The sequence below is a fragment of the Melopsittacus undulatus genome, chromosome 9 (assembly GCF_012275295.1).
Source record: "Melopsittacus undulatus isolate bMelUnd1 chromosome 9, bMelUnd1.mat.Z, whole genome shotgun sequence".
Lineage (NCBI taxonomy): Eukaryota > Metazoa > Chordata > Aves > Psittaciformes > Psittaculidae > Melopsittacus > Melopsittacus undulatus.
The window spans coordinates 1,526,011-1,546,582 of NC_047535.1; the positions used below are offsets into that span (position 1 = coordinate 1,526,011).

At 40.8% G+C, this 20,572-nt stretch overlaps 1 protein-coding gene across 3 annotated transcripts in view; it reads right to left on the minus strand.

Annotated features, from left to right (window-relative positions):
• MAP2K5 (mitogen-activated protein kinase kinase 5) overlaps window positions 1–20,572 on the minus strand; it is a 120,105-nt gene that overhangs the window by 57,460 nt on the left and 42,073 nt on the right. For all 3 annotated transcript variants that reach the window (XR_004550026.1, XM_005148805.4, XM_031048677.2), the window contains exons 10-15: window positions 17,350–17,418; window positions 17,173–17,254; window positions 14,614–14,675; window positions 9,857–9,905; window positions 3,022–3,095; window positions 2,041–2,091 (exon numbers count right to left, since the gene is read on the minus strand). Coding sequence is in view for 2 of the 3 variants with exons in the window: in XM_005148805.4 (XP_005148862.1) it covers window positions 2,041–2,091; window positions 3,022–3,095; window positions 9,857–9,905; window positions 14,614–14,675; window positions 17,173–17,254; window positions 17,350–17,418 (387 nt within the window). In the remaining variant the exon portion in view is untranslated. The remainder of the gene's footprint in view (window positions 1–2,040; window positions 2,092–3,021; window positions 3,096–9,856; window positions 9,906–14,613; window positions 14,676–17,172; window positions 17,255–17,349; window positions 17,419–20,572) is intronic.

The following is a 20,572-nucleotide window of genomic DNA, read 5'->3' on the forward strand; positions in this document are numbered from 1 at the left end:
CAGCAAGTAAATCATTCACATGTTTAATCAAGAAGCCTACTCATGTGGCTTTAAGAGTATGGAGAAGAAGATGAAAATAAGAGTAGCACATGCATAAAATCAAGTGTATAGCATAGATCATCCTGAGGATACAGAGCTCCAAACCATTTTCTCTTTATATTTCTACAACCGTTTACTTTCTCCATCCACAATTTCTTATCTATATAAAGCGCTGACAAAAAGATTTTACAGAAAATTCCATTTTTGTTGGAAATCTAAATTTCTCTATCAAAAAGTGTTTTTTTTCTCTTATTTATTCTCAACAGAAACCTCAATTTTTTTAATGGTTTCAAACTGACTCCCAGTCTGTCAAGTGGGTAAACCAAAGCTTATGGACTCTGTTACTTTTTGATGACGTGCCTTATAAATCTGACGTCAACAAAAGATTCATTCAGCAAGTAAAGTTATTCTAACATAACAAATCAGAGCAAGTATATTTGAGCTTAAATTCCTCTTTTTCCACTAGCAGGTGAATGCATCACATTCATCCACAAAGAGTAAGGAAAAAAAGGCATTTATTTAATGTACACCTGGGAAAGAGAACAGTAATCTGGAGTTGTACACTAAAAGCATAATACAATTTAACTCTCAGACCTGCTTAAGCCCAATGTAAGAGTAATAACCGAGTTGGAGAAGTTGATTAACTTGAGGTGTTTATTTGCCTGAATCACTATATTCCAGTCTGTTTAGACAATGGAGCCATCCAAATAAGCAGGTTACTATAAGAGTGGTAATGTCCAAGACCAGGTTTTTTTTCTTCTCTTTCTGCTTTGAAAACACTTTTCTGCACATAACATTGTGATGACACAGGACAGACCAAGTCTTTCTAGGATGCTGACATGAGTGTTTCAGAAGCCACATAATGAGTACACCTTGACTAGAAAAGCACTTAGCAACTAAATGGACACCCTGGTCTGCTTTCTTCTCACAAGAAAGTAAGAAAAAATACCTGAAAGCGATTAAAGGTCATGGATTTCTCTCTCCTCTTTTCCAAGGTTTGAAAAATACTAGTCTCAACTGCTTTGTATTGTTTTCTCTTCTTGTTTAAAACAAGCTGAACACTGATTTTCTCCTCATTACTATTATGACATAAATAATTTGTTAGGAGGCTTTTAATTGCCAAAAATAAAAGACAGTGGTTAATACACTGCTCTAAAATGAAGCATTTAAGTTATCACATCTGTTAAATGGAGAACTGAAATTAATCACATTCATCTAATGGAAAATAAATGCTAACTTTTGCAGTGTACTTTCAGACCGGCCCTTGTCACCATATTAATCTCCATGACATGAACACCACATGCCAGTTGTCAGGTCAGCTGGAACCACTAAACCCAAACCTCCCATCCTAGCTAACAGCAGCAGCCTTCCCCCTAGTGAGACATCTTCAGCAATGTGTTAATTTGATGTACAAATGATGGGAATTTATACTTTAATGTACAGAAATAAGGCAAAGGTAGTCTCATCACCTCAACAGAGAAGCTGTGGCTGCCCCATCCCTGGTAGTGCTCAAGGCCAGGTCAAACAGGGCTTGGAGCAACCTGTTCTAGCAGAAGGTGTCCCTGTCTGTGGCAGGGGGTTGGAACTGGATGAGTTTTAAGGTCCATTCCAACACAAACCATGCTGTGATTCTATGATCTCTGTGGAAAACTGGGTTTTGAATGTTTAACTGACTCTGCTTTGTTCTCAGCTGTTATAATGCAGCAAAAGCACCCAGAAACACATCAAATAAACACTTCCCCAACATTACTCCTTCCTATCAGCAAGAAGCACAGTGTCACAGAGCTGGGAACTGGTAGGGAGCACAGGTAGGTAGGGATTGGGTCTGTGAGACAGCACAAGGGACTTGTTTCGTGGTGTGTACAATTAAGACATAGCTTATGCTGGGGATAAGGAGAGATGAAGTTTGAGAATTGATTTAGAATATATCCTGCATTACACAGAACATGACTGTGAACAAATACTTCTATTTAAATGTAATTCCTGCATAAATCCACTTACCGCCATATAAGCATTTGTTCCAACATACGTCTTGGCTATAGAATTCACCAGCTATCAGACAAAACAGTCTGTTAGAACAATATAAAGATAATGTGGAAATAAAATGGGCAATTATTCCTCATTTAACCTACAATCATCATTCCTATAAATCAACTAAAAATTATGTAAAAGGGAACAAATTTATCTGCAAAGGCATTAAAAATGATTAAATCTCTCTTTTGTTCAGAATGAGAGTTCCAATTTAAACAAGCACTGCATTACAGTTTATGGCAGATAACCTTAAACAATTCTGTTAAACAGGATGCTTATCGCTTTAGTACCCCAAACTAGTCTGATATAAAAAGTCAATTTGAAGTAGGATTGAACACACTCATTTTTCAGTCAGCTGGCTCAAGATGTGAATAAAGCCACATTCATCACTTGAATGCAACCAGCACTAAATACGCTGGAGGGACAACAGACTCTGACAACTTATAATACAAGGCTGACCTTCTCTTTGGTCCTGGTGTTTGGCTGAGAGTAAAGGTGCTGAAATTCAAATCAACATCACAGCAAGCTCATGGGTCACTATCAGAGAAGTCCTCCAGGGAGGCCCAAAATGGAAATTAATTAAAATTGGTGCTGCACACTGTAGAAGCCCACCACTATTGTTACTCCCAATATTAATTTTTATTGTGGGCCAGTTGGGCTCCCCAGACACGTCTCTCGTTCTGCCCTCCCTTTTGTCTGGCCAAAACGCTTTCAGATCAAAGCTGCATATCAATGAAGTTTGCTATTCGTAAGTAGTAATTACAATATCAGCAGTTTTTACTGTCATTAAACAATGAACAATCATATTCAGATGAAGAAAAGTCGCCCAGAGATTAAAAATGAATAGGGCTCTCCCAGCAGAGGGGAGCTTGCTGTGGGGCTGTTTGTCTGGCAGCCAGGTGATTTCTGACATTAGGAAGAGAGCAGGCACATCTAAAAGGGGGGAATTACCTGTGTGCTGACCCCAAAGTCACACAGCTTCACCTGGCCTCGTGTGTTCACCAGCATATTAGATGGCTTCACATCTGTTGGAGAAACAAAAGTGTCTTCTCTAGATTATGGCATCATGTACATAGGGATCGTTACCAGTATCATCGTGATGGATTTTAACAGGAAATATTTCAGATATATCCCAAATGCAGCCTCTGGTTTGTAGCAGTCAGTAGCACAGACATGGTATCTCAAATACTAATACTCCATGTTATTAAATCTGCAGGTCACACCAATATGGGGGGGACAGCAAGCGTGCTGGAGCACAGGACCTAGAATTCAAAGTGATCCTGGCAAACTGGAAAAATCAGAGTGAAAACATTACATGAAATTCAATAGGGACAAATGGAAGCACTGTGTTTAGACAGGGATTAATCAACTGCATAAATATAGGATTAAACAACTGCCTGGAGCGTAGGCTGGAGCAGGTCTGCAAAACAGGATCTGGGCTGATGGTGTGAAGTGGAAATGGCTGACAGGGAACAAAGTGTCAGTGGACGATTTAGGAACAAGCCAAAAGCAACAGTGCAAAGAGTGAAGCTTGGTTTTGTATCAAGGGATAGCTGGGCTGACCTTTTACCATTCATCCCAGCCCTGTGACTTTGCGTTTTATCACTGCAATTAACCCTGCCTCCCGCCTCTCCAACAGCTCTCACCTAATTCCATGTGGTGACAAGAGCAGAATTTAATATTATATGAAAATGACGGATACAAATGTCCCCCACAAACACCTGTATAGAGGAACAGCCAAAACAGCAAACGTACAAGCACATCTGAGCTGCAGGAACACAGAATGCAGCTCTGCTCTTGGGCACACCATTCTTTAGAGCTACTGGCTTCCACCTCCACGGCTTCTACTGCATAACACAGCTCCAATTGCATGGATTTGGAACAATGCCTTAAAATGATTACTAATGATTACTAATCCTGCTCCAGCAAATTAAACATCTATGTACATCGTAAAGCCAGATAAGAACTTAATGCCGACCCCCTCTGATGCAGGAGTTGGTTTACTTCTGCTGTATACCCTAAAATCGATGTGTGAATAAACTCAATGGTAGTGCAGGAAACACTGAGCATCTTTTCTGTGCCAGCAATGCCAGTTGGAAAGTACCATGTGCACGTTATGGCCTGGCTTAAACTTGGGAAGATTAGAGCACAGTGGCTTTGCCTAATCACTGCTTTCTTCTGTCAAAAGGGATTAAAAGCAATAGCTTGTATCTCTGCCTTCTTTAAAAGTGAACACTAGTTGGGTGCAGATGGATGAAACCCAACTAGAAAAGAACCTAATTTTGTTTATCATTAAGTTTGCCTTTGTTTAGCAGATGTTTCCTGGTACCACAGTAGCTTGCTTAATTTGTCTCTGTAATGTAGAAATGTATAACCTCAATTAACAAGCTGATTAAATGCTTTCCTATATATGAGGGAAAAATCCAGTTTAAAAAAGGGTAGCATCCAACAGTACACTATACAGCTTAAGGAATTCTGTACATTTTAAGTTAGGTATTGATAGTGCTGGTATGTTTTGCTATTTCCTTCCAAAGCCAAAAGAACAATCAGTCATGAGTGTCTCCATCATGTTACAGCATTAACAGACTCAGTGTGTTATCCCAATCTCATCTCATCTTTAGGAATTGAACCCACATGCTGCATTTGTGGTGGATTTTTACCCAATCCATGCCACAGGTGATGAGCAGAACATTGCTATGGAGCCATCCACATGATCACCAATCTCCTGTCCACTTCCCAATAACATTTTAGGAATATGCTTTATAACTAAAACTTCAAGGGACTCAAAGGTTTCCTTGTGGCAGCTCACAAACAGCACAGACCTCTGCTGCTGACTTTGCTACATCTATCAAGACATGATGAATCCATCAGAGGCTCTACCCTGAATCCTGAAAAGGACACTGCAGAGTAATCCTGTTTAACCTTCTTTCTGATAATATGGCAGCCAACAGAGCTACCTACATCCTGGGTGTGTTTTGAACTGTTGGAGCAACCTGCTCTAGTGGAAGGTGTCACTGCCCATTGTAGGGAGTTGGAATTGGATGAGCTTTAAGGTCCTTCCAACCCAAACCATTCCATGATTCTATGTGCTCCAAGGGCATCCCACAAGTCCTTACTCCCTTAACATGAGTCACTGGAGGAAACCAACACGTCATGTTTGTCCCCTTGTCCCACTGGGTTTGCCAGCTCCCAGCAAGTTAGAACCAATGTGTCCAGCCACCACCTTGTGCCATTGGTGATCTGCAGACCCAAATTCCCTTCCCTGGGAAAGGACAGTAAGTCAATGTAATTAAAAAGAACATCTGTCACTCAGTGAGCATTGCTTGCTCCTGAAATCCTTCCACAAATAAAACTATAATAAAAGGAGACATTCCTAAAAGAAAAAAGCAATCAATGGTCAACCCATGAAGGAAGGGAAGCCTCAGCCCATGCAGGCAGAGAAGCCTATGAAGAAAGGGCAGCTTGTGCAGACTGGGGCCTCCACTGTGCAAGCTGTAGCCAAACAAGCACTGCTATAACAAAAACAGTATCAAACCTTGCAGCAGAATTTAACCAGCACCACAAACAGGGGATTTAAGCAAATACTTGCTATGAATTCCAAGGGTTGCGTTGGTTCCCTCAAGAAGAAAGGGAAGTGACAATCCTCAACGAAGATGTCACTTCACAAACTATCTCACATTGAAAGTGGGGAGAAAAAAATCACCCAATCAGTAAATTAGCCTTTTTGTTTCATGAACAGCTTCAGTTAATGGGTTAAACATTTCTTTTTGGGTTTGGAAAACAAATGTGCATAAATAATGTTCTGCACCATCTGCTTGTGATTAATATTACTGTTTAGAAGTGAAAGAATTTAAACAAGAGCCAAAAGGGGTCATTATGCTCCCATTACCAGTGCTTGCTTAATACAAATGACTTCCATGAAGCATCATTATAGAGGAGGAACAAGTCCTCTTTATGATATATCTGCCTAAGTAGTTTCACCTCTCTGTAAATAAATGGGACCTCCAAAGCTCGTGCTTACCAGTGAACAGAACTGTCACAGGTTCAGCTTTGTGAACACCAAACATTCCATCTTGTTTTATTGAAAGTAAACGGATTAGTGATTGTGAGGAAAAAAAACCCAACAAAACAACATATTTCTAAAAGCTGTCTCTTGACTTTTTTCCTGTCTTTTAAACATATATAAAACCACAGGTTCAAGGAAGAGGAGATACAAAAGCACGGTTCTACCTGCAGACAGCTCACACAACGTTGCTGTTAAAGAGAAGCTGCTGGGAAAATGACAGTATTTCCTTGCCATAATGACTTCCTCAGCATGCTTGTTGCAAAGGCCAGGAGTATTTTGTTGTAAATAAGCTTAAGTGGTCCATGAGTGTGCATGTATGTGCTTAGCTACACATGTGAGTATGCAGAGGTATACATTCACATGCCCTAGTATTTCTGTTTGTGCTTCATTGCATTCTGCACTAACAATTTTCTCCATAAAGCTGAAAAGAGGGTGGGTGAAAAATCAAATACACTGCTCTGGGCAGCTCTGGTGAAATCCTCAGTAAACTAAGATGGGAACACTCCTTTCCCTGTTGCAGTAGTACCTGTCCCTACCAGCCAGCACTCCTCAGCTCCAGTAGCTTGTCAAAACAAAGAGGATTTGAATATCCTTCTATGGGAATAACCCAGGGTAAAAAAGAGATGGTCTGAATGATGCACATACCTCCCTTCTCCTTCACCCAGCCACCAACAGCCTGGGAACACCTTGAGATCATCAATCCTACTCAGCCTCACGCATCACAAATCAGAAGAGACCTCCAAAACTCTGGTAGATCTAAAACCTGCTCAGAAACCAAGGGGCCCAAACCAGCACAAATATATACCAGCCCCCAACACACATACAAATACAGATGAGCACAATTAAACACAAGTGGGTAACACTGATTTCATACATTTCCTTTAATAAGGAGGTGTGAAGAGAAAAAAACGTGGCAGATAAAATGCATACGGTCTATACTTATTCTTGAACTTAACAGATTTTGGTTTGTCTTTATACAAACTTTGACTTTGTACATGATTAGACTTGTTTAATTGCTAATTCTGTTTTAAATCTAAGTTAATTTCTCATTACCCTTCCATTTCTACTTCTTATCCTCTGGGGAAAAGAGCACACTTATCATTGGGACATTCTCACATCTTCCAAAGAAGTGGTGTAGGTGTTAATCTTATGTTTATGTTTGATGTGGGTGTGATGACTAAGACTACAGCGTTGGGTTTATTAATATGCACGGCTATCACCTCATTAGTTGCAAGGTTTGTTTTGAAGTTAAGCTGTAATATTTGCTGAAATGTCTGATCTGCAATAAAAGACTTGCTCATTGTTTGTTTCCTTTGCTTTAATCCACGCTCTAGTCACAAACTGTCTTTGCCACGCTGCCTTACACAGTTTCTCCACCTTCCTTATGCCATGGTGGAAATTCTTGACTCCTTAGCCTATGTGAGCTTCCTGCATGATCTTTTCCATGTGACAGCAAGGAAGTCAGGGTTAAACTGTCTTTCTTTTACCTCTGATGCATTAAAACCAGCAGCCAGAGATTACTTCAAGAAACAGGCATTTTCCTGGCATGGTATCACTTTGTACCCATTTTTAAGACAGAGAAGTGCACACACATTTTCTGTGTCCTCAAAACAGACATCGAGACTGAAAACCTTGAGGAAACTCTGCTGAACCTGGAATTCTACTTATCCCCTCCATGGCACTCTGCAGTGCTGTTCTCACCTTGGTCATTCCAGCAACAGACCAAGGCCAGAAACATCTGAAGTGTGATGAAAAATCAGTTTCTGCGCTTTTCTTTAGGCCATGGCAAGGACCATACATAATTCATCAAAAACTCAGAGCTGCTCTTCAATCAAGGCAATGAAACCCATATAAAAGGGGGGATTTTGTTTTACTGGCAAGGCAAAAATCAGATCCAGGTTCTAAATTTACAGCAGAACAAACAATAAAACGTTGCAGTTATAGTACTTATGCTTGCCCACAATGCTGCCTCCAAATCACATTGAGGAGATGACCAGAATCTTAAATGAGAAAATGAACAATAAGATTCAAATGTGCCTTTTTTCTCTTTGGGTGTTATAAAAGTGTGGCAAAGACTGTGTAGTCCAGCCATGGATGTTCCATCTACCTTGTCATTTATTCTGACAACTGCTGTAGCAGCTCTGGCATCTAGACTGTTCATCCTCTTGCTGCAAGTGGATGGAGCTACTGAATCTGCATCTGGCAACATCCAGGCTAGTAGGTGAAATGTTGAAACCATCATCAGAAATGAAGACTCCTTGGCAACCTGTGCCTGCTCTGAGCTGGTCGTGGATTTGGGGTTATTTCTGTTCTTTTAATCCAGCAACAGCCAAGGGTCAAATACACCAGCAGCCTTAGTGTTTCACTGAGCCTCTAATCAGGGGTAACAAAGCCAGGACCTTACTTGATCTCTACTCACTCTTCTGGCCATCCAGGAGAGAGCCTGTGCTCTATCTCCCAAGAAGGAGATGTTGTGAAACTGAGGAGGAATCGAAGCCAATGTCCTGTTGCACAGCTGCTTGCTGGGGCATTGCACAAAGGAAGGATCAATCTCCTCCACTCAGACTCTCCACAAAAGCCTGAGGATAGTCTGAGCTCTAAGGATGGGCAGGACCTCAATACATACGGTAAACAGTGTTTCCCATTAGCGTGTTCTTATCACTCAGAGCATAGATTTCTGGATGACTCGCCAGAGGTGCCCAGCTCCTTGCACTGATCACACCAGGACACTGGGCACACAACCCAGGTGTTGCTCATTGCCTTGCTCAGCCTTGCACCTACCTCTCAGCCACTCCAAAACCAGTCACCCTACAAGAAATGCTCTTACCTACTTGGTTTGCAACTTAAGATTTTCTATGTGTCTCTCTACTTTACCCTTCTCTTGCAATCCCAAATGATGTCGGTTACTGCACGCTCCAACTGTGCACTCGGGCTGAGTGAGCAGATGGGTTAAATTAAACAGTATTGTTAGCAACATTAGGAACCAGAGCAGTTACTTTCAGACACTTTAGACACATTATGAATGTAATGAGTTTTCCCTTTTTTCTTTTGGGGTGGGGGTGGTGGAGGGTGAAGAGCTTCTTTGTTCTTTAAACAGCGTTTTCCACTGTTCCAGAATTGGTGCTGATGTTGAAAGTTTTAATATATCTAAATTAACTTTCCACAAGAGGTATATTTGTAACAAAATAAAACAACATTTAAAAGCAAGAACTAAATGAGAAGTTTAAAAAACCACAGATGAGCTTCAGGAAGGAGAACAAACAACAAAACCCCAAAATAAAATGGTTTATGCACAAGTAGGTTTAAAGGTTCTTTCATTGTTCCTGACCATGTTAGAGGACAGTGGGCACGATTTTAGAGACCCTCGCATGAGGTTTCTGAGGTACATAAGAAAACTCATTATCCATCTTCTATTTTCAATCCCAGGCAAACACCTGATTTGCCTTGCTCATTTTGCCACTGGGCACCTGCCTGTAACACTGAGCATCTCCATCTCCATAAAATGTGTTTCTTTGCAGGGGAACAGGGAGGGTGATAAAAGAGAAGAGCAGTAAATATATTTTATCAGAAAACATGCAAGGCTAATGAGCAAGATTCATTCTGCATTTACTCCACTGGAATCAAAGCAGATGTTTATAAGATCTACTGTCTCCATAGCAGTGTTGTTAATATAAAATAATATGGTATTTTATTGGAAAACAGAAAACATCTGGTACTCACCCCTGTGCAGAATCTTTAGACTCCATAAATAGGTAAGGCCTTTCACAACCTGAATCAAAAAGAAAAAGCAACACATATTAAAGATTCCTGGTAAGAAATACTGCACATCTCATCTTGCACAAGTCATTAAAGACCCGAATTCCAATGAAGTATGGAGCCAGGGCCAGGAAGCGTGAAAGGTGTCCCTGCCCATGGCAGAGGGCTGGAACTGGATGAGCTTTAAGGTCCCTTCCAACCCAAATCAGTCTGGGATTCTATCACTGGATCCAACTGCCACCCTATTTCCTGTGTACAATATAACTATCAAACAAGCCCATCAGTCCACTCCCTAAGACAGCAGCTGGGTGTTACAACTCATCCTCTCTGCAGGTTTTGTTTCTGTAAGTAATCAACCACCAATACTCTTGCATTTTTAACACTGATTTTCCCCTAGATTTATTACAAGTCCAGAGAGCAACATTCAAACACATTTCTCCTCCTGCTCCTTTTTACCTGACCCATCCCTGCTCTCAGACAGCTATTTTTAGCAGAGCAAATCTTTCCTATAAAGTTCCCATCTCTGAGACGATATTTCATTCACTTCCCTGACACTTTGTGCATCTCCAGAACAATAAAGCATTCCCGACAGCTGTGAAGTTGTAGGAGTTTTTCACTCAAAACAATTACATTCTTTTTGTTGTCCGAGTGGACTGCAATGAAATTACTTCTGTTACAGTGATCAAGCAGAAGTGCTAAAAATATACAGCATGAAAGCAGAGAGCATAAGGATTTACAGCCTTCCTATTGGATTAGAAACTCCTTTTAGAACTTATTCTGTAACCAAAATCAATGTCAGTGGAATCACGATCTCTTTTGTAAAGCAAATTATGATTCTGGATCCTCGGTAAACTGCTCTAGGTGGCAATTCCTTGGTGTTTAAGTCACACTTCATACCCATCTCATGGCAGATGGTAATTCCCTGTACCAAAAGTCAAATTCAGTGGTGTGGCCTTGTTGATATTGGCCTTTCAAAAAGCAAAAGAGGGGAACTGTATTTATGCAGCATTTTCTCATAAGAAGAAGGGAAAACCAAAAAGTATTTATACAAAAATAAAGGGGGTGCAACATTTCAGGCTTCCTCACTGGTGAAAGTGCTTCTGATGACAGTAAGCTGCTCTGATTATTAAACATCTATTTGGACTATTCAAAGCCTTTAAAATAATTATGAAATTATCTCATTTAAAGCATGCATTCATAGAAAAAAGAAATGTTTCCTATGGGGGGAAAAAGTCAACAGCTGTGAGTTATTAAACATCTTTATTACGGAACATGTGCTGGATAAGCAGTTATGAGAGACACGGCATTAAACAAACTCTCACATTCCAGTTCTCTCAGCATCAGTGTGCAAAGGAATGAAGAGTTCTTCCCTTTATCCTGGGCTGCAAAGATGCGAACAGGAGTCCCCCCAGATGGACTAACCCAGAGGAAAGCACCGTTCCTCACATTTGCCTATTAGGAAAGGACTCTCAAGTATTAAATATTATTCTAAAATGGTGCTGGAAGAGAGTATCTTTTGATTGAACATCTAGCAGGAATTATTGGTATTCAGTAAAGCAGGTTTTACAACAATGGCTTGACAAAGCCTTGACACAAAAAGTACTTCTACCTGCTGTCAATCACCCACTCTCTTGACAGTTCAAGTGCACATCCTTTCAGGGAGAACTTCAATCAACATTAGCACTCAAAATACAGTGCACAATGTCACTGCTTCAGAAATTGAAGTGAAAATAAATGTGTGAAGTGGCAAGCAATGGTAGGACAGATTTTACATCGGCAGACCCAAATAAGTACACATCAGTATGAAAGCAGGAGCAACTGCATCACTTTGGGTTTCCCAAGGTACACTTTTCCTTTGGAAAAGCACATCAGCCCTTCACATAAAGTACACAAGAAGAAGAGAGCTTTCCCATTCTCGTGGATACTGCCTCATACAGGCAACCAGGGTGAATTTTATGATGAAGTCACAGATCCCTCCAGTTTCTTGGAGTTTCTCTTACTATTTTATCCTGCTCCTGAATCACAGAATCCTAGACTGGTTTGGTTTGGAAGGGACATTAAAGCTCATCACTGTGTTTAAGGGCTGTCAGTCCACCACTTTTCATAGCAAATTCATATAACAAGAAAGGAAGCAAGAAAACGTCCAAGTCAGAGCGAGAGGAGTGCTGGGATGCTGCTAAATGTCTGCATGTGCTGGCATCATTTTCCTTTGGAAATGGTTTCTCTTAAAAACTTCTTCAAATACAACAAAGGGATATTCTAATTAACAGATGTGCAGGTCACACATATTATTAAGCAGCTTCAATAGACCAATGCATTGTGCATGTCTCGGGAGAATAAAAGACAAATGACTGTACATGGTGCAAGGAAGGTAGAAAGAAAACATACAAAAACTGGGGGAAAAAAGAGACTACAGAAGCTCCAGGTTTTGTGTACAAAATCCATTCACGTGAGCTTCAGCTTTGTTTGACATCCTCCTTCTCTTCGGTACATGAACAGAAATCCTTCAGGCTTTGGGTAATCTTCCCAAGCTGTCCAGGGTGGGGATTATGGTGTCTGTGGTCTTGGTAAAAAGGTACCCAACCCACAAAACGGACTGCTGGGCTCTGCTGAAACATCAGACACCAAGATGCAGGCTAGTGAAGACTTAAAGGAGCCATTCCTGCTGCCACTGATAAATTCTAGAGAGAACAAAGGCTTTCACTGCCTCCTTCCAACAAGTCTACTATGCCAACTGAGCAAAAAGCAGCACCAGAGCAGGGGATGCTGCCAGTGCTGGTTCAGCCTCAGTGCACACCTTCTGTTACAGAGAAGCAGGAGAAAGGGCCAAGTTCCTTCTCTGAAGGCTCCTGCTCCTTTGTTCACCTCTTTACTGACCCCCTGCACTGCGGTGGGCACAGTACAGGCTGCTAAAGCAGCAAATAAGATAACTAGAAGTTGTTAAGTATGAGCTCACTGTCCATGTCAGGGAGTCATGCTCACTAACTAACAGATTCACAGAGAGATGACCCTGCAGGTGAACAAAATATATATATATCTATACATCAGGACATAAAGGTGGGGCTGAAGCACCACCATTATGGATAAGTGAATAACTGGAAGAGAACATCAGCACAATATCAAGCCAACGAGCTGGGGAGGATGGGGGAGAGGAGACAAAAGTAAGTAAAGGAAATGATAAGTTAGTGTGGGTGTATTAAATACATAACATGAAGTCAAATAAGGAAAAGAAGAAGGAATAAGCAGCTGAAGAAACTCTTTAAGGCCCATCCCAGTATTATTACACTCTACACACGCTACTCAGGAATATGAGGACACTGTTCATTGCTCCATAGGAAGAAGAGATGAAACGTTTTTACTCTGAACTAAAGGTGAAAAGCATTCAAATTCCATAAGAAACTGCTAGGCTATATAATGAGCAGATTTGAAGCTACTTAGAGGAAACAGCATCAGAGAAGGATGCTCATCACCCTGGGCAGGCCACACAAATTAAGAGGAAAGTAGAGCTGTGAATTACAATGAACAGAGACTAAATAGCTGCCTGTGTTGGATTAAAGGATTTAAATTGTCAGCTTGATGTATAATGAATGTGAAAGCCCAGCACTTAATTAAATGGCACATGATAGAATAACTTTGTTATGCTTTAAACTACTTAAGTTATCAAAGTATTCCTTATATTTAGCAATTGTTAGCAGCATCTCCCTCCCCTGGGAAATCCACTAAGACATTGGTCATTTACCCCTTATTCAGCTCTAGCAAAAAATGGAACTTTTGGGGGTTTTTTCCTTCTTTTGTTGTTCTGTAATTTAGTTTTCACATCACAGCCAGTGAACTTCTAGCAGAGCAGTCACTGAATGCTGCTGAAACACAGTGATGAGTTACCAGGTCCTCCAAGGATCCCACTCTCAACACCTTGTTACCAGACTGAGTAGATATTGGGGATTGATGGTTTTTCCTCGCTCACAGACCATCTCCCTCCTCATCACCCCCAAAATCACTATCAGCTTCTCAACCATTACTGCTCAAGTGTGAAGGGTCCCAGCACTGTAGTCAGAGCATCCTGTCCCCAAGCAACTTTGGTCAGGCCTGGCTTGTGCCACATAAAAACTGCAGCCTCCTCCTTATCTCCCTTCAGGAGATGTATCTGCCACAGGGGAAGAGAGAAAATGTGTTCTGCCATTGCATTTTGGTACCAGGAGCTGACTTCATTTTTCAGCCTGGGAAGCAAACCTAATTGAGTTACCGTTGTGCAGAACAAGGACAGTTAGAATGGAAGTTACACACAAGAAGCAGCAGATGAGGGAATCACCTTAAAGGCTAAGATAGGGCTTCTGAATCACTTTTTAAAGGAAGCATATAGTACAGAAGGACTGCAAGGCTCAATAAAGGCAATCAAGAGGACTGCTCCATCCTACAAGGGTTGATGTGAAGAAACAAACCACACAGATCTCCAGCAAATTCAGGACTTCTTTTTCCTTATCCCATTTAATTTATCACATTTCTTGAGCCTCTGGCAACTCATGTGTTGATAATTCTAAAGGAAGGCTTCCTTAACCCTGATGTCCTTGTGCACACCCGAGGGTTAGGAAGAACCTTCCCTTTCACAATGAGGACATGGATTCTGGACACGACTTGGTGACCCAAGGGGGCATGTGTGCACTCAAATCATTGTGTTACATGCACATTCAAAACCCAAAAGACATAAAGAAAGAATTACTTACAGCTACTGCTATTCTTCCAAGTACATGCTCTGGAATTTTTCTATAAACATCCAAAGAACCCCCTGCAGGGACAAACAAAATGTGCTTAGATAATACAAAATGAAATACTGCCCCAGATTTGAAGCCACAAGGGGTTTCTAGGCCTTGGTTATTAATAAAAACACCATCAACGATATAACAATAACTGTGTCAGAAATAACTGACCTTAAAAATCTACCAAACTCTGAATAAACACATGGAACAGTACATGGGGGTCTTTTCACCCACATTACCTATTGTTGCTTGCAGCATTAACACTCAAACTCTTAGAAAACCTCCCAATCACAAGACAGAAAAAGTTGGAGAACTCAAACCCAACAGGCTTGGAGAAACTTCCCAGGAATAAAAAAGTCACCCCAAAAGCAACAGTGGACTTCAGAGTTCAGAGGCTTTTCCCTTATGTTCTGCAAAGGAGATTGATGACAAAACCAGTGTTCAAAACATCCCTGGGGTGAAATTCTTGGGCAAGAAAGTAAATCTAAAATTGAGAATTAAAAATACCCAAGTAGAATGGCAAATAAATAAATCAAAGGATGGCAAATAAATAAATCAAAGGACAAATGAATTACAGGCAGAGTGTGTTACCATTAGCTTGCAAGAGCAGGTTGTCTTAGTCAAGGCTTGAGGTTCTGAGTGCTCAGCACTGATCTAACTCTGCTCTCAGTGCAGCATCTAGATTTTACTGAGGACACCATTGGGAAAAGAGTGAGGCCAATGTCCAGCCACTCCTGTATCCTTATGCATCAAAATTAAAGGTTGGGACACAACTGGGCAGAGTCCTGGGATTCAGGAAATCTTATAAACTGGCCCAAGACAGTCCAAAGGGCTAAAAGTGTCAAGGTTAAAGCTGCTCATCTACAGGATGAGGAAGTATTTTTTCTTCTCTTTACCTGTATTCTTATGCATCAAAATTAAAGGTCTCAGGGAAAAAAAAGGCAAGGTCCCTTTATTTGCATTTTGTTCTTCCTTTAAATGCTTGCTGTTGCTTTCTGCCAGAAGGAGTGCACAACATGAGGCAGACCAGAGGTCATCTCCAGTATAATTCCGAGTAATTAGTGCATGGTCAGTAAACACCATCGTTGTGCAACACCATGAGGGATGCGTACCCTAAAGGCTTCAATATTTTCAAACAAGAATTCAGAACTGCAAGCATTTATGTCCATCATTTTAAACATCTCTGAATTAGTAGGGGCATACACACTCTAGACAGATGCATGTTTTTGGCATGAGCAGATGCTTCCTTACTGCATGGGACTACTCCCAGTTAACATAGGCTTGCAAATCTGAGGCAATTGCAAGAACAGAGCAGAGACATGGCTAAGACACACAGCAGGAGAACAGCAAGGAACTGAGCTTCTAGGCTGAATAAATGCAGTATTTTCCATCAAAAGATGGAAAATCTGAGAGAATATTCCTATTTGGAAACAGGGCACAGTGATGCCTGGGACAGAGGTAGTGAATGTAAAAAGAGAGAGATAACAACAATAACAGACCATTTTACAGGGAGAAAACAAAATGCACCATAAAACCCTAAAGGTTTTTATCTTTATATCAGAAAGAAAGAAGCTGTTCAATGATGCTTAATGATACACATTTGGCTTTGGAACTTTTCCCTGCCATAAAGCCTTCTCTCCACAGAAAATTATTTGTGAGATCCTTACTTCTTTATATTCCAGCTTAACTGAACCTTTGTGAAAGACCTGGAGAAGGCATAAAATGCTGGCTCGTAAGAAAATCCTGAAGTGAGTAACAGACTATTGCTCCTAACAGCAACATGATGCTAAGAGTTGAACGCTGTGAAGAGGGTTGTTGCGCAAGAGACACAAGGGGACTGCAGCTGCCATGAGCCACACTCTCAGAACTGATACACAGAGGGCAGCAATGATTATAAATTGCTGCAATCACGATGCTTTCCCTGCCTTTTCCCCAAGAATTCCACACAGCACGAAGATTTCAAAGCAAAGCACTAATACATCTCCACAATGACCATAGCATCAGATGGTGGGGAAGGGGATACTCTTGGTCTGAAGACTCATATTGGCAGAAACAGGAGTACACTCCAAAAGGAGCTCGGTGCCACGCTGCTAAACAGCTGTGCTAGAAAATCATTCCTTGTCTTGCAATTAAGAGACGATTTCCATTGAAAACACACAGGACATTGGGTTAATAGATTTCTTTAAAAGCAAATCTGGTTTGGCTCTCAAAACAGGAGAAGTGAGGAACAGCTGTTTTGTCAGCGAGGACAGATTGTATGGAACACTCAAATATCAACCCACAAATTAAGCCAGCATTTATTTCTGTTCTATTTACATTTTCAATAAAAGTAGGGAAGTTACACTCAGGAGAACACAGCAGCCCATGGAGAATGTAACACAAGCCCAGTACCAACCTATTCTGTCTAAAAACTACCTGTGAAATTAATACAGTCATACCACTGCATTTTGCTCTATTCTGGAAAAGCACATCTTGATATGGTTTTCCCATTGACAGACTTAGCAACCAAAAGTACACACAACTCACCGTCCATGAACTCTGTGCACAGGGAAATCCTGTTTTCTACAAAAAAAGCCCCGTAAAATCCTATGATATACGATGAGTCACACTGGGAAAAGAGAGGGGAAAAGAGAGAAGCCTGGTTTAAAATCTGCTGTTAAGAAGATTATAAGGAAGAATAATGAAAATGAGAAATTCATATACCTTGTAGAGAATTTCTAACTCCGACATTATCTGCTTCTGGAGTTCCAGTGTTATATCTAAGGGTATGACCTAAAATACAACAAAAGAGATATATGATCACAGATGACATAAAAAAATGAATGATTCAAAATAAAAACCTGAACATCTGTGTATTAATTATCTTTATGTGAGGAAAAGAAAGATAGGAGTAGGTGGAAAGAGTATTTTAATACAGCGATAAGCAAAGGAAGGAAATGGAAATGAAAGGACAAGCTTATTTACTTGTAAAAGTCAGTTACAAGCAAATTAAGCTATACAGACATTTTTATCCATGAAATATCATCAGGTTTGTGGTTTAACCACTCGACCATGAGATGAGTTAGGCTTGAACACAAGCCCCAGATGTAAGGTGAAGAGCAGGAGTGGTAGATCTGCAGGTCCCAATGTGCTGAAGTTAAATCTAAGGGTTCAATATGCATAGTATTGGAAGCAACTCTGAATGTCTCAGTGGTGCCTTGAAGAAGTGTCTCTTACCATGACCTTTATAGTTTCAGTTTAATATTTATCCCTTTTTTATCTGAATTCCTCACATTGTATGAAACGTGGAAAACTGTTAAACACACAGAAAAAATGCAGATGATACAGATGCTTCGATAGGCATCACCAAAGCATTCCTCAAAACAACAATACACCCCCTGACATGGAGCACTCAGCAGCTCACTCTCATGCTTATTACTGCTTCCTTCATCCAAACCCTTGTTTTCCATCATTCTGGTCCAGGCTGCTACCCAGGACTGAAGCACCAAGTGCTGCAGTGAAGGTGGAGACACAAGTCTGAAGGATTTTCAAGACACTCTTAATAAGGATGCTGGTTCTGGCAGAACCAGCATTGAAAGTGAACTTTAACACACAATTCCTTGCCATGACTATTTGAAGACTTCCACACTCTATTATTAAGTACTAGTATATAAACCAAAATGGATTCTAAATGCATTTAGCCACCACGATATTTCACAGTTTGATACTTTAAGCTAAAGGGGAACAAAATGTAGTCAATTTGCAGAATTAGCAGAACAGATATAATAGGCTGCATATACTGCTGATGCAACAAAATACAGAGGCCATTTCCAAACACACAGATTTTACAGTATCAAAATCTGTCTAAAAGAAAAACCGATAACCTGCTCCTATCAAGACTTTGCTTTAGGGTTATTTATAAAAGCTGTCACTAAACTAAATTGTAAGTGTAATACAGGGCTGCCAAGAAATGTTTAACACACTTGTCTAGATCAATAATCATTTGCCAACAATATTCACTTACATTTTTCCAGCCTGAAAAACTTACAACAATTTGCTGGGATACCATCAGTTTCAACCCCTGAATATTAACAGAATTCCATCTTGTCAACAATATAAAATCAGCATTTTATCTCACTAAATACTACCCACAGTGAGAAACTTCCCTGCCTGTTCCCTGGGAAGGCTTCACCGACCTGAACAAGGACTAGTTAGCATGATCAGTGTCAAATACATCACTGACATCCAATCAACAACGACCTGGCATGAAGAAAGGTCTCTGGCTGATTTGCATTAACTATAATTACATACAGACCCTGCATTCTAATAGTGGGATAACCTAGAAAGGCAGAACTACCCTACTAACAAGTGTTGAGGATACTACTGAGTAGGGCGCGTATGGAAATGCACTACAACAGGATGTATGGCTTTTGACAAGGGCCTGTAGGGACAGGACAGGGGGGAATGGCTTGAACCTGCCTGAGGGGAGACTGAGATGAGCTCTTAGGCAGAAGCTCTTCCCTGTGAGGGTGCTGAGGCGCTGGCACAGGGTGCCCAGAGAAGCTGTGGCTGCCCCATCCCTGGCAGTGCTCAAGGCCAGGTTGGACACAGGGGCTTGGAGCAGCTGCTCCAGTGGAAGGGGTTGGAGCTGGAGGAGCTTTAAGGTCCCTTCAACCCAAACCATTCTGTGATTCTATGATTTTTAATTTAAATGGTGTGGTGGTCCTCTGGGATTCAGGAAGGGGCTCCAAGCATTCCTGCACACAGCGCTTTTGAAACCACTTAGAACTTACATGAACTCCACATACCTAACATTCCAAGTGAAAAGGGCTAATTTTCAAGAGAGGAATACCTGAACATATTTCCTCTGCTCTCCACTACACCTCCAGGACAAATAAGGATGAGTTGTCAAGTTAAATACAAGCAGTCAAGTGACTGAATTATAATTTACTCTGTGCTCAATTTAAATTAGTGTGAGGCTATTAAAATATACAGTATAAATACGGCAATTCATCACAAGCTGTCATGGATGACTTCATCTATTTGCTGGAGTGGCATACGTTCCACTACAGGGAACGAGAGCAAAATCACAGGTCAAATTAAGCTGCTATTCTGTTTTAATTCACTTATTTAATCTGTGGCGACATAATTGTCTTTTACAGTATGTACAACTCAAAGGAAATTTGGGAGTATTATAGTCGGTATACAAATGATTAATCAAATGGTCCATTTAAATGCTAGCTTAAGAGCAGGAGAAACTAAAAGCAGTTGAAGAATGGCAACCAGCCAGTGCACACGCACAGTTTTCATTCAGATTTTCCCCTCTAATTGGGAAAAAGTTACCTGTGAATAATCTATTCAACCCTCTGCACAGTACCTGGCTGTAAAGTTCATATAAAATGACATTGGTTTGGTCTATTGTACATGTAGCATTGGTTTGTTTTCCTGTTCAATATATTCACAAGGTTCTCTACCATCTGAAAGCATTTTAAGCAACAGGTTTTCCAAATGTTTTCTTGTCCTATAAAATCTGTGGTTTATCATCAGAAAAAGCCCCCAAAACACAGAACTCTGCTTTTGCAGATCCATCCAGCGCTGTGCCTATTAGTGTGGTAATCCTCTGTCAAAACACTTGAGCCCTGTGATGAGCAGGTCAAGACACTGGCATTACCATCCTCCCAGCCTCTTTTTATTGCTGGGTATGCCTGGCCATGGATGTGTTAAGTCATTTTCTTAATAGAGCAAGCCAGCATGATCGCTATCATTGCAGGTTTCCTGACCTCCAGCTTGTGAGCAGGTTATTTTACACTATGATAACACACACAGATTGATGTAATATCTCTTCTGAAATCACACTAAAAATACAATTGAGACTGACAGGACCACCATAAGTAGTACCTACAAGAGAACCCAGTTCCCCACATCTTCAGGATCCTACTTACCCACC